Source organism: Symphodus melops (genome assembly GCF_947650265.1).
Source record: "Symphodus melops genome assembly, chromosome: 5".
In the NCBI taxonomy this organism is placed as follows: Eukaryota; Metazoa; Chordata; class Actinopteri; order Labriformes; family Labridae; genus Symphodus; species Symphodus melops.
Window position 1 is genome coordinate 20,120,011 of NC_136695.1, and position 24,698 is coordinate 20,144,708.

A 24,698-nucleotide genomic window follows, 5' to 3' on the forward strand; every position below is an offset into this window, starting at 1 on the left:
TATGGTTTACTGTATAGCAAGCTAAGGCAAGGTACAATGCAGTCCCTGAGAGGAAAAACAGTTTGTTAACAATATCTTCTCTCTTTGTACAGAGCTTGAGATTTGCTGTTTTTAGTAAGCCTCTTTTAAGCTTCAAAGCCTTTTTCATAAATCATGAATGTTAGGCTGGCAACATCAGAAGCATTCAGGCTAGGATCAAAAGTTTATATTTTGCTGTTGAGTCTTTAACATTTTGAGATGCAAAATAATTATATGATTGTACGTGCTTTAGAATTTTAACAAATTTATATGTCAACATGAAGCTTAATTCAGTTGATTCAGCAGAAAGAAGACTCTAAGGAATACAAAACAAAATGTGGAAGTGGATGTAGAAAAGGAAGTACCCAGTTTATTAAAGATGTTTAGAGAGAAAAAAAGGAACAAGTGAGATTACATAACTCACAGCACACACAGTCCAAGCACAGAATTCAAGGTAAGCTCTCCACAAGAAATGAATTGAAAGTTATTCTATCTTAAAAAAAATGTGATTTAGCTGCTTTTTCATAGCCATTCAATGCAAAGGACGGATCAATAATTTCTAATCTTTGGCACGCACAGTATCTATGTGACCTCAAAGTTAAATAATTCACAGAAATACTTTTGTTTTACAGATTGTGTTTTATTGTTTTGTTATCAGATGAAGCTGCTGATGCTGTTAGTGTTGCTGACACCATGTACTGCAAGCCCTGAAGGTAAAAATAATCCTTGTTAAACAGAGAAAAAACTGACATGAAATGTGTAGTCACATTGAAATGTGAAAAATGTGCATAAGTCTCGGTCTCTAAATATGGTTTTTCCCATCATAAAAATGTTTTTATGATTGAATTTTAATGAAGTATCTCTGGCATGTTGAAAATTCAAAATAGGAGTTTTATGAACAAAAAGCAAATTGACAATGTTGGTGTTCTTTCATTTTAAAAACAAATCCTAGTTGAGGGTTTTAGTCCATATTATGAATGCCAGCAGGTTAAAGAGTGTGATTTCAAGATGTGCATCGTTAAAAATTATGTATTGAGTTTTTGGAAAACCTTTAAATATAGTAATATAAAGTCAATGCACAAATAATCCATTTTAAATATATTTCTCACTTTCTCTTAGATCTTTCAGGTAAAATGTTCACCTTCCCCGTGAAAACCAACACTGCTCATGTGAGGCTATTGACATCTGTGCAGGAACTGAGTGCTTTTACCGTCTGTCACAGGTAGAACAGAATGAGCAAATTGTATCAAAAAGATGGAAAAAATCACTACTGAATCTCTGACAGTGGAAAGCATGATTGTTTATGACTTTTTTTTTTTAAACTTACGTGAACAGGTCCTTTACTGACCTGAAGAGAGATCATCTCCTTTTCTCTATGGCCACGCTCTCGAATCCTAATGCCTTCCTGACATTTTGGGATTCATTAAATGAGGAGATGGACCTCCACGTCAGGGACAAAACATCAAAGTTTGCGGAGATGGACTACAAGCTGAACATGTGGCATTCTGTTTGTAGCACATGGGACTCTACGTCTGGACTGGTGCAGCTGTGGTTTAATGGAAAACATTGGTTTAAGAAATATGCCATCTCTGGAACAGCAATTGTTGGACCCTTCATAATAATTTTAGGACAGGTACACTGACACAAATGAAGACAAAAGTGATGGTCTTTTTATTAATTTAGTATTTTTTAAATTCAAATGTATTGTTCCTTCATCATGTCATTATTTTAAGATTTCGATTTCATTTACTAAATCTCAGTCTTCTTTCATCTCTACAGGAGCAGGATTCACACGGTGGGGGGTTTGACATTAATCAGTCATTTACTGGAATGATGTCTGACGTCCACATGTGGGACTACACCCTCTCTGCTTGTGAGATTCACAACTACATGGACGATCTAAACTTCACTCCAGGAAATGTGCTCAACTGGAGGGCGCTGGAGTTCCAGATTTTTGACAATGTTCTGGTAGAGAAAGACGAAACGACCTGTCACTGAACTTTATATCAAATACTTACAATGTCTGAGAAGTAATTTACATTTGACTGTAATTTATATCTAGTGTACAGAGTCCTATAGGGCCACTATTAGAAAAAGTACCAGGGGTAAATGGGTTTGCATTTATAAAGTACAGTGGCACAAAGTACATTAAGACTCTATACAACTAAATTATCAATGTCATGCAGATACATCCACATTCTTTTCAATAGTAAAAACAGTAAGTACAATGTAAGCGTAAACTGTAACTACATTTGGTAAAGTGGAACATATATATCTCTTTTCTGTTCTGTAGTCTGCGTTTTGCTCTGTCATAATAAAACAACTTTTTGTTACAACAAAGTCTGACTTCCACGATGAATATCTCTCTTTATGGGGTTGATAAGATTAGTGCCTTTCTAATAAGTGTCAATCAGGATACAACTTTCAAAAAGACATTTTAAGTCAAGCAAGAACCTTAAAAGCAATGTGGGAAACAACTTGAGTTAATACTTGACCTGAAGTCAGAAGTACAATGTTGAGGTTCTTCAGTATTTTGTCTGTGAATAATACTATTATGCTAATAATCAAAGACAACTTTTTACTCCACTATCATGTTTTGGAAGATTTGGAAGTTAATACTTTACATTCAGCTAGTTAAGCATCAAATAAAATGTTGCACAGGATACTGTTTTGTGCTCCTCTGCTGTTGTTGCCTGCCAGGGGTGTATAGGATGAAACAAAATAGGAACAGGTAAGGATCCAGTCTGCTGTCCTTGGTTAGACTGTTACAGCGCCACCATTCGACAGCCTCAGAAGGGAACTTGTTGCTTGTACATATTGATGTGTATCTGGCTGTAGATATAAAAAAATACTTGAAAGGCAGAGTTTGTAATTTTCGAAAACTATCATTTTGAAAGTAGTATTCTCTCCATGCTCTGCTACACCCAGCCCCTCCCCTCCACAGACATAATATAAGTAGACGCCTCATGATGTGCTGGAACTCAAGAAACATCACCACCATATTGGATGGGTCTCCTCACTCTATGCCAGCACCAGAGTCAATAGGATCGTGTGAGATTACCTTTGTAATATTATGTCACTGTAACTAACATTACTTAGAAACACATTCATCAGCATTTTTCTTTTCTTTTTAGGCAAACATGAAGTTTTATAGTCATGTAGCTACAATAAAACTTGAGCTCCTTCTTATTTAACTGTTGTTTATAAATCCATAAAATAAAGTGAGATTCCAGCTGCAGGCTGTGAGCAACCACACGCCTCTGTTTGCTTTGGTTTAACATCCTTAACCATAAACCATACAGCTGTGAGCATCATGGCCTTGGTCATATCAAAATCTCTACGTTGTTTTTTGCTTCTCTTTTCAGACATACTCACATATAAACTTTTCTATGTTATAAATAAAAAAATACATACGCAAACGCTTCATTGTTGTACATTGTGTCCTGAAAATAAAATGTATTATATCTTTATCTAACACATACACACCCTCTTTCAGTGACACTGCTGGCAGTGATATTATGGGTGAGAATATGTGTACCTGCAGCTGTGCTATGCACCAAACAGTTGTGAGTGGTATGATTTAAACATCACTGAAAATGTTTTCATCCTTCTTTCTACAAGTACTCCTTCTATGCATTGCCCATTTCTCCTTCTTGTCTATATATTTAGGCATAGACCCATATACAGTCTATGGGCCAGACTCCGTGAAGCTTTGGCTAAAGTGGAGAGTCTAAAGCGGGAAAAGCAAAATGTAAAGGCCCGAAAACTGAGAATCTTTTGGAAGAAATTCAAATGAACAATCAAACTTGTTTCTTTATTAAAATATCAAATGAATTCATTTATACATCTATCAATATGCCATAGCCTACCATATGTCTTGGTTAGAGCGTAATACAAAGTGTTTTAGCATGAAAGCCTTCCTCAGTAAATGCAGGTGGGCACACTTGAGACCCATCCAACATGGCGGCTGCGCTGATACATCTGCTCCAAGGCAGTGTCAGTCTATGAGGCGTCTACATGTATTATGTCTATGCTCCCCTTTGTGTGCCATCATAAGCACAAATAAGTCTACAACTGCTACAAATGACAGATTTTCTTCATTTCTTTTTCAGAGCACATGAATTATTGGAACCTAAACACAGTTTCAACCAAAATCTTAAAAAGTGTATCTGGTGGAAATGACACAGACATAACCCCCCCATAAATGCAATACAATAGTACATTTTTTCAACATGAGAAACACCCTTTGGTCTGTATAGCAGAAAGCTTTCTTTATGACACAAGTTCTCATTGCAACGTCTCTGGAACCAGAAAATGTAGAAGTAAATAAAGGAAGGAAACACCCTTGTAAGAGATGTAGGCTACAGGTTGAGAAAAGGAAGTGAGTTTGCAGAAAATCACAATCCTTTTTCTTGCTGCACACACAGTTGAAGAACAGATTTAAAGGTAAGATCTATACTTCTAGTACAGGAATTGAAAAAGATGATATCATGTATAAGCTGTTTTAAGTGTCTGTTTTACACATCCAATGACGGAAAAATAAAATTATATGTAATCTTGGGTACACTGAGTATTTACACAGTAAGACCTGAAAGTTATGTGATTCAATGAAAAAAACATTAAGAAATTATGTTTGACATTTTTGTCTTTGTATTAGATGACGTTTTTGTTACTGGTGGTGATGCTGGCGTCATGTGCTGCACGACGTCAAGGTAAAAATAAAATCCTCGTTTACCAGACAGGAAACATTAAGCTGCATTTGCAAATGAACACTTCGTATGAGTTTCAATCTAAGGTTGCTTTTTATTCTATAAACCTGTCAGGTTTTAGAAATACACTTTTATTTCAGAATGTACTTTGGCAACAGGATTCCAACCTGTTGCAAATTTTATACAATATGCGATTAAATGAAAGATGATAATAAGAATGTTTGATTCTCGATATGCTTTGTAGAATTCAAAACACAGGCGCTCATTTGACATTAATCACAACCTTTTCTCTTGCAGCAAAAACGACTGACAAATTGATTAATAGATAGAATATTGATTAAGTTGTGAACATTTTTTAACTCAGCCTACAAAGTATCTTTATGCTAAAGATATCAGCAGGTGAGGCATATATTTTCTCAAAGCTTTCACGTTGTCTTTAGAAACTTTGATGAAACTTTAATGATAGAATTGCAACACGCTGGACAATGCAAACATAAACGTCACACGTTCAAGAGTCTGTGAATTATTTCCTTATTTATTTTGTGATGACTTTCTCTTCGTTTGTGACTGCATTCATGTGTTTTTTTTTTACCATTAGCCTCATACTATAAGCAAAACAAAAATTTATTGTTAAAAAATTTATTTATATTATGTCAAAAAAAAGTAATACCAACGGAATATTTTGTTCTCACTCTTTCTCTCAGATCTGTCAGGTAAAATGTTCACCTTCCCTCAACAAACCAGCAGCGCCTATGTAAACCTTAGTACATCCCAAGAGAGTTTGAGTGCCTTAACTGTCTGTCACAGGTAGGAACAAATAAGCAAAAGTTTAAAAAAATCTCTGAGTGTATCTCTGACTGTGATAAGCATCATTCATGATAGTACTTTTCTACAGGTCTTTTACAGACCTGAAGAGAGATCACGTCCTTTTCTCTTTGTCTACGAGCGAATTTCCGAATGCCTTCCTGACTTTTTGGGATTCAACAAATATGGAGATGGAGGCCCATGTCAGGGACAGCGGTTCAGAGTTTGTGGGGACAGACTACAAGCTGAACATGTGGCATTCCATTTGTACCACATGGGACTCTACATCTGGACTGGTGCAGCTGTGGTTTAATGGACAGCCTTTGACAAGGAAATTCACCACCTCCGGCACAAGTATCCAAGGGCCCTTTATAATAATTTTAGGACAGGTACCGTAACACTCATAAGGATACAAGTAATGGTATTTCAATGAATTTGGTTTGTGCAAACTTCTGACTTTTTCCCTAGTTATTGTAAATGTCTCAACATGATTATGATTGACTTTACTGTCTTCTTTTAACTCTACAGGAGCAGGATACGCACGGTGGGGGGTTTAGCTCCAAGCAATCATTTCTTGGAATGATGTCTGACGTCCACATGTGGGACTACACCCTCTCTGCTTGTGAGATTCACAAATACATGGACGATCTAAACTTCACTCCAGGAAATGTGCTCAACTGGAGTGCGCTGGAGTTCCAGATTGTTGACAGAGTTCTGGTGGATAAAGAAGAAACGACCTGTCACTAAAAATGAACACAATCACATTTCAATTTTCAAAAGTAAAAACAATTACACTTTCTGCTATTTGTGTAAGGTAGAGGAAACCAGTATAAAAAGGCCACAATTAGGAAACAAGTAGTAGGTTGCTTATGCAAGGAACAACAATTTATTGGTCTGCATTCATAATGGGAGTTAAGAAGTTAACTCCATGTTAGTTTGGAGGTCAGAACATGTTTAAAGGCAGTCAGGACCACCTTGTAAAAAAAATACTTTGTTGCAGTTATTTCTATTTGGCGGTATGGCTCTGTTCTGGGATCTCCCTGCCCTTCCTGTACATAGAAGGAAAGATTAAGGTAGGGTAACAAGCAGTAAACCCAAACAGAGCAGGCATCATTGACAACAGCATGACACTGAGTATGTCAGAACAACAGGAGGGGTGGAGGAGGGTTGCAAATGGGCTTGCAAAGAGTTGGCAGGCTTGAACAGTTTAAATAAGGTGGCAAAAATACGTTTTGTCCAATAGGATGCTTTGAATCAAATCAGCTGGCCATCAGCTCATGAGGCTTATGCAAGATAATAGAGCGTGACTCTGTGGCCTGCCTGATCTAACGTTAAATTCAATATAGCTTTTATCAAGACAAATCAATAAAGAGTTTTGGCACAGTGCAAGAAAAGTGTTCTTTCATCTTTGATTACTTTTGACTTCTTTGATGGTTTATCTTTCAAATAACAAGAGAAATGCAGAATTATCCAGTAGCACCAATGTTCCGTCTTGATAACAGCTACATAATATTTCTGTAATTTGATGTACAATGTAAAATGCAATTTGATGATAATTCGAGAATAAATAAAAGTGAAATGGATGAGTTGATCTAATGGTGTAATTTTATGAACCCTTATATCCAGTGTAGCATTGGTAGACAGTCTGAAAAAGGCCAACATTAGGAAATTGAAGGTTATAGGTTGAAACAAAAGTATATGTATGTTGGAACGACGGAAGAAACCTTTCAAAAATAAATTCCTGGAGTACAGAAAGTGTTAGAAAAACCAAGATACACAGTCAGCTTACTATAAGTAAAATGTTCTTGTTTGTATCTGTTGATTAAAAATGAAGCATGCAGAGTTCACATGTAGCAGCATATAACTAAACTATCAATGTCTTGCAAAATAAAAATGATTGTATTTTTATGAACAATGACCATTTTACATTCACTTTGCTATTGTCATAATGTTGTTGTTGAATGTCAAACTCACACTGAGTTGTAAGTGAAATGTATAAAACACATGACCAAAGCTGATGGTCAAGTACTGCTGAGTGTTCACATTCTATGTTGAATCAGGAACAGGAACAAACATACTCAGTAACAGAGCTTGTACTGCTGGTGTGTCAGATCATCTACACGATCGGTCAGGTGGCGACATTCTTCGTACTCGTAGAACATGTAGCTGGATGGAGACAGACCTAATGGGAACAACTTAGCCATATTGTTTATTGTTAATATGTTAACTAATAGTTTTTATTTTACAGTCAATTTACTAAACTATAAGCTGGGTGTTACATAGTTTGTGAACAACATCCTCTCTCTTTGCCTGGGAATAAAGATTGATTATCAAAGCTTTTAAAGCATTTCATTATAAACCATGAATGATCGGTTGGCAACATGGGGAACATTCAGACTATTCCTGCTGCTTGTACTTTTTATATTTCTCACTTTAGGATTTCCCTAATTATAACCATTTGGCTTTATCCCTCTCGCTATTTTACATGTTTAAAATGTATGCTGACCTTTTTTGGTTATACATAAGTATATATTGTAGCTCTTTTCTAAAAGATCATTTTAACATGAATGGCTTTACTAGTTGCAATAAAAGGTTCTCATAGGATAGGATGCATACAGTGTTACAAGATATCATTGTGTTGTTACACAAGCAACACATTATCCATATGAAGACTCAAGCACCAGCATGTTTACATGAAAACACATAATCAGCTTCTTTACTTAACGTGATCAGAACTCCAGGGCATCGATCTTGATGCAAGTACGTCGACCAGGAAAACATAAAAAAAGAATGTGTTTAAAAGTGTTAAAATTAAAACAAAAAACGTCATTATGTGTCATCTGATGTCCTCATCAAACAAAGTTAGACGAACATATCTTCCAAACAATCATGATGTTGTCAAGTTTCAGATTTGTGTCTCATCAAGATGAAGATGAGTAAAAGACAGAATATCACTTGTTTGTCCCGAATGATCCAAACTTTATCCATAGATGCAAAAGAATTTAAATTCTAGATGTTTTAGAGATGGTAGATTTAAATATGAGCGTATGAACAAGAATGAATATTCAACAAAATACAAGAATGCACCTGCATTTTTTGGCTGTTTATGAAAATGCAATTCTCTATAATAAGGATCTCCACTGTCTTTTCACGAAGATTTACATTCAGGAAAAAGTCTAGAAACAATTGTCAGATGTAATCTTTTTGACTTATCTAATGGGTTTACTGAAGAATAATGTTGCAATGCTGAAGAAAGACCATTTCAACATTTGATACACCCTTTATTGTGTTGATTCAGCAAAAAAAAGTCTTTATGGAACTATATTAATGTCTCTGGAAGCAATAAAATACAGGAAGGAAACACAGCCACTAAGATCTGCAGGCAGAAAAAGGAAACATAGAAAGGAACAATTAGGTTTACAAAAACACGCCATCCTTGTCCCTGCTGCTCACACTCTAAGCACAGATTTCAAGGTAAGATCCAAACATGAAATACTGCAAATAAAGGAATTTACATAGATTCTGTAGATAAAGAGTTGTTTAGTTTAGCAAACCAATATAAGGACAATGTTTACTATTTGTACATTTTGAGACACAGGATATTTAAAGGAAGTATGGGATTCATGTGAAAGGACAACATGTATTCTTGTCTTTCTATCTTTGTATTAGATGAAGTTTTTGTTGCTGGTGTTGATGCTGACATCATGTTCTGCAAGTCCTCAAGGTAAAAGCAATCATATTCTAACAGAGGGAAAAGTGTTATAAAATGTTAAATCCTAATAAAGTCTTGAAAAAGGAAAGCATTTTATTGACCGACAACTGTCCAGTAAAGTTACAATGTCCTTAACAGGCATATATAGGTGTTTTTTTTATCGTTTGAATCTTTTAATTTCTTAATATTTTAAATTTCAAGCGTGCTTTTAATACAAAGTGTTGATTATTACAAATACACCCTTAGTAAGTTTATTTTTGATAAGACTTGAGAAAAACACACACTGTTGCTATGTGATTCCAAGGCAGAGTGTTGTGAGATGAAAACAAACTGAATGAAGAAATCGAAAAATAGGCAAGGCTGTCCTGAATTACTCTTGTTTAGTTTGTTCCTAATTGTTTTTGCTTACTTGTGATTTCTTGATTCCTTGTGTATTTTATGTTTATATTCCTTATTTTCATTTTTTAGTGTTTCCTGTTTTATTTTGTAGTTCCCCCCTCCATCATGTTTCTTCTCTCACTTCCTCCATTTGTCTGATTTCGCTCCATTGTAATTGCCTTGATTATCTGCACCTGTGTCGTTATTCCCACCTGTGTCTGATTACTCCACTGTCTGTTTTTCGTTCCTTTCCTTCTGCGTCAGGTCAAACTGTATGTCGACCTACCTGTGTTCCTCATGTGGCCTTGTGACTCCCTGTTTTCTCCTTGTGGATTTTTTGGTTGGATTTTGATCAACTTTGTTTTTGAACTTCAAACATTAACCTTTGTTTTTGCCTTTTTCATTTCATTAAATATTTTGGTTTTCTGCAATTGCGTCCACCTCTTTGACAGAGGGGGGAAGTCAGGAGAGAAACACTAGAGAACAATGAGGGGAAACAACTATAAAACAGGAAACACTTTGTGTATATTAACTCAAATTGAGTACCCACATATTCCAGCTATCAAAACTGTGTTATGTTTATGTGTTATACAAATTCTGAAATAACACAAGTAAACCAAAAGAATAAAAATGTCATACACATCACCCATGACATGATAAGAATTTCATCAATTTCTGCAACCTAATAAACCTTGTCATTCCAAGTGCATTATCAATGTTACAGATAAGTGTATAACCACAGTTTCCCCAGCGAGCAGAGGTCTGTGCATACCATAGTCAATCACTTCTAGCCATGGCTTGTCTGTGATTTTTTATGTATGTTCTTTATTCCTCAATGAATTTTTACAAAAAATGCGAGAAATGTATTTAGAAACACATTTGTTCTCAGATTTAAAGCTATGATTATTTTAATAATGATGAAATATGATTTTGGTCAACCTCTATCCTACCCAGAAGGGTCAAAATATTAATCTGAGCTAAAAAAAACAAACAAACAAGCAAACCTGCAAATAAATATTTGTTTTTTTTTCTTCTTTTAGATCTGTCGGGTAAAATGTTTACATTCCCTCAGAAAACCAACGACGCCTATGCAAGGCCAACTACTACTGTGAATAAATTGAGTGCTTTTACCGTCTGTCACAGGTAGAAATGTAAATGAAAAATGCGACCAAAAAATCACTACTGAGTCTCTGACTGTGAAGAGCATCATTCATAACAATATATCACTTATGTCTACAGGACTTTTACAGACCTGAAGAGAATTCACTCTCTTTTCTCAATGGCTACACCCTTCAGTTCAAATGCCTTCCTGATTATTTGGAATTCAGCAACGCAAGAGCTGGAGGCCCATGTTATGGACATAATATTAAAGTTTCCAGGGCTGGACTACAAGTTGAACACATGGCACTCTATTTGTACTACATGGGACTCTACATCTGGACTGCTGCAGCTGTGGTTTGATGGAAATCCTTTGATAAAGAAATTCAGCAATTCTGGAACAAGTATCCGAGGCTCCTTAATTATTATATTAGGACAGGTAACAGTAATACTAATAAGTATGAAAAGTAATTTTGTTTCAGTTAAGTTTATATGCAAACTTCTGACTTATTTTGCTTCTTTAATGTAAATGTTTTCATATGATTTCAGGTTGATTTACTGAATCATTATCTTCTTTCATCTCTACAGGAGCAGGATTCACACGGTGGGAATTTCGACATTGATCAGTCATTTGTTGGAATGATGTCTGACGTCCACATGTGGGACTACACCCTCTCTGCTTGTGAGATTCACAAATACATGGACAATCTAAACTTCACTCCAGGAAATGTGCTCAACTGGAAGGCGCTGGAGTTCCAGATTTTTAACAGAGTTCTGGTAGAGAAAGACGAAACGACCTGTCACTAAACTTTATCATTTCAAGTTTATTATTTGGACAAAAAAGTTCCAGGGTTCTTAAGCAAGGTACAAATGTCAAATGGGTATGTATGAAATGTAAGGAGGACAATTTGGTATCGGTGTAGTGGTCATACCATGTTAAAAGACCTGCTATCTTTAAATAATATCAACATTAACTTTTGATCAGAATAACCCCAGAGGAGATTCTTAATTTTTTAACACAAATGGATGGTACACTCAACTGTCAATGTCTTGGTGAATCAAAATAATGTTATTGGTTTTGTCAAAGAAAACTAAACATTTGATGATATTTAAAAATGATGTAAATGTTGAATCAGTAAATTAATCTGGCTACATTTATTAAAACTAATTTTGTGTTCCTCATTTTTGAATTTGTCTCTTTTTTTGCTCTTTTCTGATGTGAAGTTTGACAACAGTGGGATTGGATCTATTTCATAAAGGACCTTCTTGGAGACAGTTTGTGGGGGGAAGAGTAAATGCCAATCTTGTTCTGGTCTCAATGGAGATAAGAGGTGTGCTAATTTCGATCACCGACTGGATTAATTGACTGTCCTTCTAAACTCAGGACACTTGGTAGGAGGTTAGACATCAAGCAGTTGTTCATTGGTATGATGTCACAATGTTCACGTGTGGGACGACGTCCTCTCCCCCTGTCATACCCAACCCCATTATTCTGATTTCCACATTGTTTTCTCAGTTTGATATTTATTGTCATGATTAGCTTTTCTGTGATGCACATCATCACAAAACAATGAACCATTTTTACTTTACAAGTGTTCACTTCACCAAATGTCTTGCATAAAAGATCGATGAAGTGGAAAACATCTGATGGTTTTTTAATCAATACATGTATGGTTTTGTGCAGTATTTCATAAAAAATTGTTGTTCTTAGAAACATAAAAACATAATATGACACCTCATGTATTCTTCCTCCATATTTTCTTCCTGTGAAAAGATAAAATGTTTTGCCTGGTGTTGTTAAGTTAGTATGCTCTATCAGATAAATATTTTGTATCCAGGTGTGTTGATCACAGAAGAATCTGGGATGAATGCTCATTGACATTTGCTCCATTGTAAACAGCTAATCCTCCCCCACTGTTGGTGCTGTTTATTTATGCTCATACAAGCTTTTAAGGCTGGACACACTTAATGTTATTATGGGCTTCATGTCAGCGATAAGGTGTGTGAAATTACACAAGAGTGTAAAAGATGATTTAAACTTGCATGCTTGACAGCTTGTAGGTTTTTACTTCTTTAATCCTTCCTGGGGCAATATTGGAAAAATCTAACAGTATTTACATCTACATGCACAAACACAAACCCAAAATCATCTAAACCACAGTTTATAGGCTAACATAGAATAAACAGTAGTCCCTTATATCTCTTACAGCAGAATAATAGAGGGTTGAGGGGACAGATTGCATGACAACAGATAATACTGTGAGATGCTTGATAATAACAGGATGTAAAGCATTTAAAAAAAGACAGAATATCACTTGTTTGTCCCGAGTGATCAAAACTTTTTCCATAGATGCAAATGAATTTAAGTACTAGATGTTTTAGACAAGGATGTCCATAAGTGCACGTGGCACCAGGACTCCCTAGGATGGAGGTCGATGATAGACTTTGTGGTCGTGTCATCTGACCTCCGGCCGTGTGTCTCGGACACTCGTGTGAAGAGAGGGGCTGAGCCGTCAACTGATCACCACCTGGTGGTGAGTTGGATGCGCTGGCAGGGGAGGAAGCCGGTCAGACTCGGCAGGCCCAAACGTGTAGTGAGAGTCTGCTGGGAACGTTTGGCTGAACCCTCTGTTAGCGAGGTCTTCAACTCCCACCTCTGGACCAGCTTTTCACAGATCCCAGGGGAGGCTGGGGACATTGAGTCCAAGTGGACGATGTTCTCCACCTACATTGTCAAAGCAGCTGCTCTGAGCTGTGGTCCCAGGGTCTCTCGTGCCTGTCATGGCGGCAATCCCCGAACCCGGTGGTGGACACCGGAAGTAAGGGAGGCCGTCAAGCTGAAGAAGGAGTCCAATCGGGCGTTGCTAGGGCATAGGACTCCTGAGGCAGCTGACGGGTCGTGGAGGCAAAAACTCGGGCCTGAGAGGAGTTCGGGGAGGCCATGGAGGAGGACTTTTGGTCAGCCTCGAGCAAATTCTGGCAAACCATCCATCGCCTCAGGAGGGGGAAGCAGTGCTTCACCAACACAGTTTACAGTGGAGGTGGGGAGCTGCTGACCTCAACTGGGGATGTAGTTGGACGGTGGAAGGAATACTTCGAGGATCTCCTCAATCCCACCGTCACGTCTTCCACTGAGGAAGCAGAGGCTGAGTTATCAGAGGTAGACTCGTCCATCACCCAAGTCGAAGTCACAGAGGTAGTTGGCAAGCTCCTTGGTGGCAAGGCTCCGGGGGTGGATGAGATTCGCCCTGAGTATCTTAAATCTCTGGGTGTGCAGGGGCTGTCATGGTTGACATGTCTCTGTAACATCGTGTGGAGGTCGGGGACAGTGCATCTGGACTGGCAGACCGGGGTGGTGGTCCCTCTTTTCAAGAATGGGGACCGGAGGGTGTGTTCCAACTACCGGGGAATCACACTCCTCAGCCTCCCTGGGAAAGTCTATTCCAGGGTACTGGAGAGGAGGATCCAGCTGTTAGTCGAACCTCGGATTCAAGAGAAACAATGTGGTTTTCGTCCTGGCCGTGGAAAACTGGACCAGCTCTACACTCTCCAGCGGGTGCTCGAGGGTTCATGGGAGTTTGCCCAACCAGTACACATGTGCGTTGTGGATCTGGAGAAGACATTCGACCGTGTCCCTCGCGGCGCCCTGTGGGGGGTGCTCCGTGAGTATGGGGTTCGGGGCCCTTTGCTAAGGGCGGTCCGGTCCTTGTATGACCGGAGCAGGAGTATGGTTCGCTTTGCCGGCAGTAAGTCGGACCTGTTCCCGGTGCGCGTTGGCCTCCGGCAGGGCTGACCTTTGTCACCGGTTCTGTTCATTACTTTCATGGACAAAATTTCTAGGTGCAGCCAGGGGCCAGAGGGGGTCCGGTTCGGGGACCACAGGATCTCGTCTCTGCATTTTGCAGATGATGTGGTCTTGTTGGCTCCATCAAACCCGACCTTCAGCGCGCACTGGGCTGGGATGAGGATCAGCACCTCTAAATCTGAGGCCATGTTCTTGACCAGAAAAAGGTGGCTTGCCCTCTTCGGGTCGGTGTGGAGTCCTTGCCCCAGGTGGAAGAGTTTAAGTATCTCGGGGTCTTGTTCACGAGTGGGGGGAAGATGGAGCGTGAGATTGACAGACGGATCAGTGCGGCGTCTGCAGTCATGCGTATCGGTGTATCGGTTCGTCGTGGTGAAGAAGGAGCTAAGCCGAAAGGCGAAGCTCTCGATTTACCGGTCGATCTTCGTTCCTACCCTCACCTATGGTCATGAGCTTTGGGTCATGACCGAAAGAACGAGATCTCGGATACAAGCGGCTTGCTCTGTAGGGTGGCTGGGCGCACCCTTAGAGATAGGGTGAGGAGCTCGGTCACCAGGGAGGAGCTCGGAGTAGAGCCGCTACTCCTTCACATCGAGAGGAGTCAGTTGAGGTGGTTCGGGCATCTGGTCCGGACGCCTACCTAGGTAGGTGTTCCAGGCATGTCCCTCCGGAAGGAGGCCTCGGGGTAGACCAAGGACACGTTGGAGAGACTATGTCTCTTGGCTGGCTTGGGAATGCCTCGGGGTCCCACCGGAAGAGCTGGAGGAGGTGTCTGGGGTGAGGGAAGTCTGGGTGTCTCTGCTTAGACTGCTGCCTGGCCCCGGATAAGCGACAGAAAATGGATGGATGTTTTAGACATGGTAGATTTAAATATGAGCGTATGAACAAGAATGAATATTCAACAAAATACAAGAATGCACCTGCATTTTTTGGCTGTTTATGAAAATGCAATTCTCTATAATAAGGATCTCCACTGTCTTTTCACGAAGATTTACATTCAGGAAAAAGTCTAGAAACAATTGTCAGATGTAATCTTTTTGACTTATCTAATGGGTTTACTGAAAAATAATGTTGCAATGCTGAAGAAAGACCATTTCAACATTAGATACACCCTTTAATGTGTTGATTCAGCAGAAAAAAAGTCTTTATGGAACTACATTAATGTCTCTGGAAGCAAAAAAAATACAGGAAGGAAACACAGCCACTAAGATCTGCAGGCAGAAAAAGGGAACATAGAAAGGAACAATTAGGTTTACAAAAACACGCCATCCTTGTCCCTGCTGCTCACACTCTAAGCACAGATTTCAAGGTAAGATCCAAACATGAAATACTGCAAATAAAGGAATTTACATAGATTCTGTAGATAAAGAGTTATTTAGTTTAGCTAACCAATATAAGGACAATGTTTACTATTTGTACATTTTGAGACACAGGATATTTAAAGGAAGTATGGGATTCATGTGAAAGGACAACATGTATTTTTGCCTTTCTATCTTTGTATTAGATGAAGTTTTTGTTGCTGGTGTTGATGCTGACATCATGTTCTGCAAGTCCTCAAGGTAAAAGCAATCATATTCTAACAGAGGGAAAAGTGTTATAAAATGTTAAATCCTAATAAAGTCTTGAAAAAGGAAAGCATTTTATTGACCGACAACTGTCCAGTAAAGTTACAATGTCCTTAACAGGCATATATAGGTGTTTTTTTTTATCGTTTGAATCTTTTAATTTCTTAATATTTTAAATTTCAAGCGTGCTTTTCATACAAAGTGTTGATTATTACAAACACACCCTTAGTAAGTTTATTTTTGATAAGACTACCTGTGTTCCTCATGTGGCCTTGTGACTCCCTGTTTTCTCCTTGTGGATTTTTTGGTTGGATTTTGATCAACTTTGTTTTTGAACTTCAAACATTAACCTTTGTTTTTGCCTTTTTCATTTCATTAAATATTTTGGTTTTCTGCAATTGCGTCCACCTCTTTGACAGAGGGGGGAAGTCAGGAGAGAAACACTAGAGAACAATGAGGGGAAACAACTATAAAACAGGAAACACTTTGTGTATATTAACTCAAATTGAGTACCCACATATTCCAGCTATAAAAACTTTGTTATGTTTATGTGTTATACAAATTCTGAAATAACACAAGCAAACCAAAAGAATAAAAATGTCATACACATCACCCATGACATGATAAGAATTTCATCAATTTCTGCAACCTAATAAACCTTGTCATTCCAAGTGCATTATCAATGTTACAGATAAGTGTATAACCACAGTTTCCCCAGCGAGCAGAGGTCTGTGCATACCATAGTCAATCACTTCTAGCCATGGCTTGTCTGTGATTTTTTATGTATGTTCTTTATTTCTTAATGAATTTTTACAAGAAATGCGAGAAATGTATTTAGAAACACATTTGTTCTCAGATTTAAAGCTATGATTATTTTAATAATGATGAAATATGATTTTGGTCAACCTCTATCCTACCCAGAAGGGTCAAAATAATAATCTGACCTAAAAAAAAACAAACAAGCAAACCTGCAAATAAATATGTATTTTTTTATTCTTCTTTTAGATCTGTCGGGTAAAATGTTTACATTCCCTCAGAAAACCAGCAACTCCTATGCAAAGCCAACTACATCTGTGAATGAATTGAGTGCTTTTACCGTCTGTCACAGGTAGAAATGTAAATGAAAAATGCCCCAAAAAATCACTACTGAGTCTCTGACTGTGAAGAGCATCATTCATAACAATATATCACTTATGTCTACAGGACTGTGACAGATCTGAAGAGAGATCACGCCCTTTTCTCAATGGCTTCGCCCCTCAGTTCAAATGCCATCCTGATTTTTTGGAATTCAGCAACGAAAGAGCTGGAGGCCCATGTCATTGACACAAAATTAACGTTTCCAGGGCTGGACTACAAGTTGAACACATGGCACTCCATTTGTGCCACATGGGACGTTACATCTGGACTGCTGCAGCTGTGGTTTGATGGAAATCCTTTGATAAAGAAATTCAGCAATACTGGAACTCGTATCCGAGGCCCCTTAATTATTATATTAGGACAGGTAACAGTAATGCTAATAAATATGAAAAAGTATTTGTGTTTCAGTTAAGTTTATATGCAAACTTCTGACTTATTTTGCTTCTTTAATGTAAATGTTTTCATATGATTTCAGGTTGATTTACTGAATCATTATCTTCTTTCATCTCTACAGGAGCAGGATTCACACGGTGGGAATTTTGACATCAATCAGTCATTTCTTGGAATGATGTCTGACGTCCACATGTGGGACTACACCCTCTCTGCTTGTGAGATTCACAAATACATGGACAATCTAAACTTCACTCCAGGAAATGTGCTCAACTGGAAGGCGCTGGAGTTCCAGATTTTTAACAGAGTTCTGGTGGAGAAAGACGAAACGACCTGTCACTAAATTTTATCATTTCAAGTTTATTATTTGGACAAAAAAGTTCCAGGGTTCTTAAGCAAGGTACAAATGTCAAATGGGTATGTATGAAATGTAAGGAGGACAATTTGGTATCGGTGTAGTGGTCATACAATGTTAAAAGACCTGCTATCTTTAAATAATATCAACATTAACTTTTGATCATATAGAACTGTATTAACCCCAGAGGAGATTCTTAATTTTTTTAACACAAATGGATGGTACACTCAACTGTCAATGTCTTGGTGAATCAAAATAATGTTATTGGTTTTGTCAAAGAAAACTAAACATTTGATGATATTTAAAAATGATGTAAATGTTGAATCAGTAAATTAATCTGGCTGCATTTATTAAAACTAATTTTGTGTTCCTCATTTTTGAATTTTTTTTGCTCTTCTCTGATATGAACTTACATTAATGTAAGGTGTTGTAACTCACTTTCTAACTTTCTACCTGTTGAAAAACCAATGAATAAGGGCCAAACACAGACACACAGAGTGGTAATGAGTGTTATAGGAAAAAGGAAGATAACATTAAGTTTGACAACAGTGGGATTGGGTCTATTTCATAAAGGACCACAAAACTGAGAGTGAGTTTCTTGGAGACACTTTGTGGTAGGGAAGAGTAAATGCCAATCTTGTTCTGGTCTCAATGGAGATAAGAGGTGTGCTAATTTGGATCACCGACTGGATTAATTGACTGTCCTTCTAAACTCAGGACACTTGGTAGGAGGTTAGACATCAAGCAGTTGTTCATTGGTATGATATCACAATGTTCACGTGTGGGACTACGTCCTCTCCCCCTGTCATACCCAACCCCGTTATTCTGATTTCCACATTGTTTTCTCAGTTTGATATTTATTGTCATGATTAGCTTTTCTGTGATGCACATCATCACAAAACAATGAACCATTTTTACTTTACAAGTGTTCACTTCACCCAATGTCTTGCATAAAAGATCGATGAAGGGGAAAACAACTGATGGTTTTTTAATCAATACATGTATGGTTTTGTGCAGTATTTCATAAAAAAATGTTGTTCTTAGAAACATACAAACATAATATGACACCTCATGTTTTCTTCCTCTATATTTTCTTCCTGTGAAAAGATCAAATGTTTTGCCTGGTGTTGTTAAGTTAGGATGCTCTATCAGATAAATATTTTGTATCCAGGTGTGTTGTTCACAGAAGAATCTGGAATGAATGCTCATTGACATTTGCTCCATTGTAAACAGCTAATCCTCCCCCACTGTTGGTGCTGTTTATTTATGCTCATACAAGCTTTTAAGGCTGGACACACTTCATGTTATTATGGGCTTCATGTCAGCGATAAGGTGTGTGAAATTACACAAGAGTGTAAAAGATGATTTAAACTTGCATCCTTGACAGCTTTTCTGTAGTTTTTTACTTCTTTAATCCTTCCTGGGGCAATATTGGAAAAATCTAACAGTATTTAAATCTACATGCACAAACACAGACCCAAAATCATCTAAACTGCAGTTTATAGGCTAACATAGAATAAACAGTAGTCCCTTATGTCTCTTACAGCAGAATAATAGAGGGTTGAGGGGACAGATTGCATGACAACAGATAATACTGTGAGATGCTTGATAATAACAGGATGTAAAGCATTTCATCATACACCATGAATGATCGGTTGGCAACATGGGGAACATTCAGACTAATCCTGCTGCTTGTACTTTTTATATTTCTCACTTTAGGATTTCCCTAATTATAACCATTTGGCTCTATCCCTCTCACTTTTTTACATGTTTCAAAATGTATGCTGACCTTTTTTGGTTATACATAAGTATATATTGTAGCTCTTTTCTAAAAGATCATTTTAACATGAATGGCTTTACTAGTTGCAATATAAGGTTCTCATAGGATAGGATGCATACAGTGTTACAAGATATCATTGTGTTGTTACACAAGCAACACATTATCCATATGAAGACTCAAGCACTAGCATGTTCACATGAAAACACATAATCAGCTTCTTTACTTAACGTGATCAGAACTCCAGGGCATCGATCTTGATGCAAGTACGTCGACCAGGAAAACATAAAAAAAGAATGTGTTTAAAAGTGTTAAAATTGAAACAAAAAACGTCATTATGTGTCATCTGATGTCCTCATCAAACAAAGTTAGACGAACATATCTTCCAAACAATCATGATGTTGTCAAGTTTCAGATTTGTGTCTCATCAAGATGAAGATGAGTAAAAGACAGAATATCACTTGTTTGTCCGAATGATCCAAACTTTATCCATAGATGCAAAAGAATTTAAGTTCTAGATGTTTTAGAGATGGTAGATTTAAATATGAGCGTATGAACAAGAATGAATATTCAACAAAATACAAGAATGCACCTGCATTTTTTTGGCTGTTTATGAAAATGCAATTCTCTATAATAAGGATCTCCACTGTCTTTTCACAAAGATTTACATTCAGGAAAAAGTCAAGAAACAATTGTCAGATGGAATGTTTTTCACTTATCTAATGGGTTTACTGAAGAATAATGTTGCAATGCTGAAGAAAGACCATTTCAACATTTGATAAACCCTTTAATGTGTTGATTCAGCAGAAAAAAGTCTTTATGGAACTACATTAATGTCTCTGGAAGCAAAAAAATACAGGAAGGAAACACAGCCACTAAGATCTGCAGGCAGAAAAAGGGAACATAGAAAGGAACAATTAGGTTTACAAAAACACGCCATCCTTGTCCCTGCTGCTCACACTCTAAGCACAGATTTCAAGGTAAGATCCAAACATGAAATACTGCAAATAAAGGAATTTACATAGATTCTGTAGATAAAGAGTTGTTTAGTTTAGCAGACCAATATAAGGACAATGTTTACTATTTGTACATTTTGAGACACAGGATATTTAAAGGAAGTATGGGATTCATGTGAAAGGACAACATGTATTTTTGCCTTTCTATCTTTGTATTAGATGAAGTTTTTGTTGCTGGTGTTGATGCTGACATCATGTTCTGCAAGTCCTCAAGGTAAAAGCAATCATATTCTAACAGAGGGAAAAGTGTTATAAAATGTTAAATCCTAATAAAGTCTTGAAAAAGGAAAGCATTTTATTGATCGACAACTGTCCAGTAAAGTTACAATGTCCTTAACAGGCATATATAGGTGTTTTTTTTTATCGTTTGAATCTTTTAATTTCTTAATATTTTAAATTTCAAGCGTGCTTTTAATACAAAGTGTTGATTATTACAAATACACCCTTAGTAAGTTTATTTTTGATAAGACTTGAGAAAAACACACGCTGTTGCCTATGTGATTCCAAGGCAGAGTGTTGTGAGACGAAAACAAACTGAATGAAGGAATCCAAAAATAGGCAAGGCTGTCCTGAATTACTCTTGTTTAGTTTGTTTGTTCCTTGTTGTTTTTGCTTGCTTGTGATTTCTTGATTACTTGTATATTTTATGTTTATATTCCTTATTTAAATTTCTTAGTGTTTCCTGTTTTATTTTGTAGTTCCCCCCTCCATCATGTTTCTTCTCTCACTTCCTCCATTTGTCTGATTTCGCTCCATTGTAATTGCCTTGATTGTCTGCACCTGTGTCGTTATTCCCACCTGTGTCTGATTACTCCACTGTCTGTTTGTGTTCCTTTCCTTCTGCGTCAGGTCAAACTGTATGTCGACCTACCTGTGTTCCTCATGTGGCCTTGTGACTCCCTGTTTTCTCCTTGTGGATTTTTTGGTTGGATTTTGATCAACTTTGTTTTTGAACTTCAAACATTAACCTTTGTTTTTGCCTTTTTCATTTAATTAAATATTTTGGTTTTCTGCAATTGCGTCCACCTCTTTGACAGAGGGGGGAAGTCAGGAGAGAAACACTAGAGAACAATGAGGGGAAACAACTATAAAACAGGAAACACTTGGTGTATATTAAGTAAAATTGAGTACCCACATATTCCAGCCATCACATCTTTTTTATGTGTTATAAAAATTCTGAAATAACACCAGCAAAAATTAAAATATCATACACATCACCCATGACATAATAAGAATTTCATCAATTTCTGCAACCTATTAAACCTTGTCATTCCAAGTGCATTATCAATGTTACAGATAAGTGTATAACCACAGTTTCCCCAGCGAGCAGAGGTCTGTGCATACCATAGTCAATCACTTCTAGCCATGGCTTGTCTGTGATTTTTTATGTATGTTCTTTATTCCTCAATGAATTTTTACAAAAAATGCGAGAAATATATTTAGAAACACATTTGTTCTCAGATTTAAAGCTATGATTATTTTAATAATGATGAAATATGATTTTGGTCAACCTCTATCCTACCCAGAAGGGTCAAAATATTAATCTGAGCTATAAAAAAACTGACAAACTTGCAAATAAATATATATATTTTTATTCTTCTTTTAGATCTGTCGGGTAAAATGTTCACATTCCCTCAGAAAACCAGCAACTCCTATGCAAAGCCAACTACATCTGTGAATGAATTGAGTGCTTTTACCGTCTGTCACAGGTAGAAATGTAAATGAAAAATGCTCAAATAATTCACTACTGAGTCTCTGACTGTGAAGAGCATCATTTATAACAATATATCACTTATGTCTACAGGACTTTGACAGACCTGAAGAGAGATCACGCCCTTTTCTCAATGGCTACACCCTCCAATCCAAATGCCGTCCTGATTTTTTGGCATTCAACAGCGCAAGAGATGGAGACCACTGTCATGGATCGCCCCTTAAAGTTGGTAGGGCTGGACTACAAGTTGAACACATGGCACTCTATTTGTACTACATGGGACTCTTCATCTGGACTGCTGCAGCTGTGGTTTGATGGAAATCCTTTGATAAAGAAATTCATCATTGCTGGAAGAAGTATCCGAGGCCCCTTTATTATTATATTAGGACAGGTAACAGTAATACTAATAAATATTAAAAAGTATTTGTGTTTCAGTTAAGTTTATATGCTAACTTTGGACTTATTTTGCTTCTTTAATGTAAATGTTTTCATATGATTTCAGGTTGATTTACTGAATCATTATCTTCTTTCATCTCTACAGGAGCAGGATTCACACGGTGGGAATTTCGACATCAATCAGTCATTTCTTGGAATGATGTCTGATGTCCACATGTGGGACTACACCCTCTCTGCTTGTGAGATTCACAAATACATGGACAATCTAAACTTCACTCCAGGAAATGTGCTCAACTGGAAGGCGCTGGAGTTCCAGATTTTTAACAGAGTTCTGGTGGAGAAAGACGAAACGACCTGTCACTAAATTTTATCATTTCAAGTTTATTATTTGGACAAAAAAGTTCCAGGGTTCTTAAGCAAGGTACAAATGTCAAATGGGTATGTATGAAATGTAAGGAGGACAATTTGGTATCGGTGTAGTGGTCATACCATGTTAAAAGACCTGCTATCTTTAAATAATATCAACATTAACTTTTGATCATATAGAACTGTATTAACCCCAGAGGAGATTCTTAATTTTTTTAACACAAATGGATGGTACACTCAACTGTCAATGTCTTGGTGAATCAAAATAATGTTATTGGTTTTGTCAAAGAAAACTAAACATTTGATGATATTTAAAAATGATGTAAATGTTGAATCAGTAAATTAATCTGGCTGCATTTATTAAAACTAATTTTGTGTTCCTCATTTTTGAATTTGTCTCTTTTTTTGCTCTTCTCTGATATGAACTTACATTAATGTAAGGTGTTGTAACTCACTTTCTAACTTTCTACCTGTTGAAAAACCAATGAATAAGGGCCAAACACAGACACACAGATTGGTAATGAGTGCTATAGGAAAAAGGAAGATAACATTAAGTTTGACAACAGTGGGATTGGGTCTATTTCATAAAGGACCACAAAACTGAGAGTGAGTTTCTTGGAGACACTTTGTGGTAGGGAAGAGTAAATGCCAATCTTGTTCTGGTCTCAATGGAGATAAGAGGTGTGCTAATTTGGATCACCGACTGGATTAATTGACTGTCCTTCTAAACTCAGGACACTTGGTAGGAGGTTAGACATCAAGCAGTTGTTCATTGGTATGATGTCACAATGTTCACGTGTGGGACGACGTCCTCTCCCCCTGTCATACCCAACCCCATTATTCTGATTTCCACATTGTTTTCTCAGTTTGATATTTATTGTCATGATTAGCTTTTCTGTGATGCACATCATCACAAAACAATGAACCATTTTTACTTTACAAGTGTTCACTTCACCCAATGTCTTACATACAAAGGTCGATGAAGTGGAAAACAACTGATGGTTTTTTAATCAATACATGTATGGTTTTGTGCAGTATTTCATAAAAAAAATGTATTCTTAGAAACATACAAACATAATATGACACCTCATGTATTCTTCCTCTATATTTTCTTGATGTGAAAAGATAACATGTTTTGCCTGGTGTTGTTAAGTTAGGATGCTCTATCAGATAAATATTTTGTATCCAGGTGTGTTGTTCACAGAAGAATCTGGAATGAATGCTCATTGACATTTGCTCCATTGTAAACAGCTAATCCTCCCCCACTGTTGGTGCTGTTTATTTATGCTCATACAAGCTTTTAAGGCTGGACACACTTAATGTTATTATGGGCTTCATGTCAGCCTTAAGGTGTGTGAAATTAAACATGAGTGTAAAAGATGATTTAAACTTGCATCCTTGACAGCTTTTCTGTAGGTTTTTACTTCTTTAATCCTTCCTGGGGCAATATTGGAAAAATCTAAC

General features: G+C 37.2%; 5 protein-coding genes across 5 annotated transcripts; all 5 read left to right on the top strand.

Moving 5' to 3' along the window:
* The first annotated feature begins 446 nt into the window (after positions 1 to 446).
* Positions 447 to 2,358, top strand: LOC306823926 (serum amyloid P-component-like). Its single transcript, XM_079343861.1, has 5 exons — positions 447 to 472; positions 677 to 731; positions 1,138 to 1,240; positions 1,354 to 1,651; positions 1,798 to 2,358. The coding sequence occupies exons 2-5, from the start codon at positions 677 to 679 to the stop codon at positions 2,014 to 2,016; spliced, it is 675 nt and encodes a 224-aa protein (XP_079199987.1). The 5' UTR covers positions 447 to 472; the 3' UTR covers positions 2,017 to 2,358.
* A 2,032-nt stretch (positions 2,359 to 4,390) lies between these two features.
* On the top strand, positions 4,391 to 7,122 carry LOC306823925 (C-reactive protein-like). The gene is made up of 5 exons (XM_079343860.1): positions 4,391 to 4,464; positions 4,676 to 4,730; positions 5,432 to 5,534; positions 5,623 to 5,920; positions 6,060 to 7,122. The coding sequence occupies exons 2-5, from the start codon at positions 4,676 to 4,678 to the stop codon at positions 6,276 to 6,278; spliced, it is 675 nt and encodes a 224-aa protein (XP_079199986.1). The 5' UTR covers positions 4,391 to 4,464; the 3' UTR covers positions 6,279 to 7,122.
* Positions 7,123 to 8,941: 1,819 nt separating this feature from the next.
* On the top strand, positions 8,942 to 11,901 carry LOC306823924 (C-reactive protein-like). The gene is made up of 5 exons (XM_079343859.1): positions 8,942 to 9,005; positions 9,201 to 9,255; positions 10,662 to 10,764; positions 10,861 to 11,158; positions 11,308 to 11,901. Exons 2-5 carry the CDS (start codon positions 9,201 to 9,203, stop codon positions 11,524 to 11,526), a joined length of 675 nt encoding a protein of 224 aa, XP_079199985.1. The 5' UTR covers positions 8,942 to 9,005; the 3' UTR covers positions 11,527 to 11,901.
* Positions 11,902 to 15,766: 3,865 nt separating this feature from the next.
* LOC306824602 (C-reactive protein-like) lies at positions 15,767 to 18,342 on the top strand. The gene is made up of 5 exons (XM_079344787.1): positions 15,767 to 15,830; positions 16,026 to 16,080; positions 17,092 to 17,194; positions 17,290 to 17,587; positions 17,738 to 18,342. Exons 2-5 carry the CDS (start codon positions 16,026 to 16,028, stop codon positions 17,954 to 17,956), a joined length of 675 nt encoding a protein of 224 aa, XP_079200913.1. The 5' UTR covers positions 15,767 to 15,830; the 3' UTR covers positions 17,957 to 18,342.
* A 2,308-nt stretch (positions 18,343 to 20,650) lies between these two features.
* LOC306824630 (C-reactive protein-like) lies at positions 20,651 to 23,618 on the top strand. Its single transcript, XM_079344818.1, has 5 exons — positions 20,651 to 20,725; positions 20,921 to 20,975; positions 22,368 to 22,470; positions 22,566 to 22,863; positions 23,014 to 23,618. The coding sequence occupies exons 2-5, from the start codon at positions 20,921 to 20,923 to the stop codon at positions 23,230 to 23,232; spliced, it is 675 nt and encodes a 224-aa protein (XP_079200944.1). The 5' UTR covers positions 20,651 to 20,725; the 3' UTR covers positions 23,233 to 23,618.
* Positions 23,619 to 24,698: the final 1,080 nt, after the last annotated feature.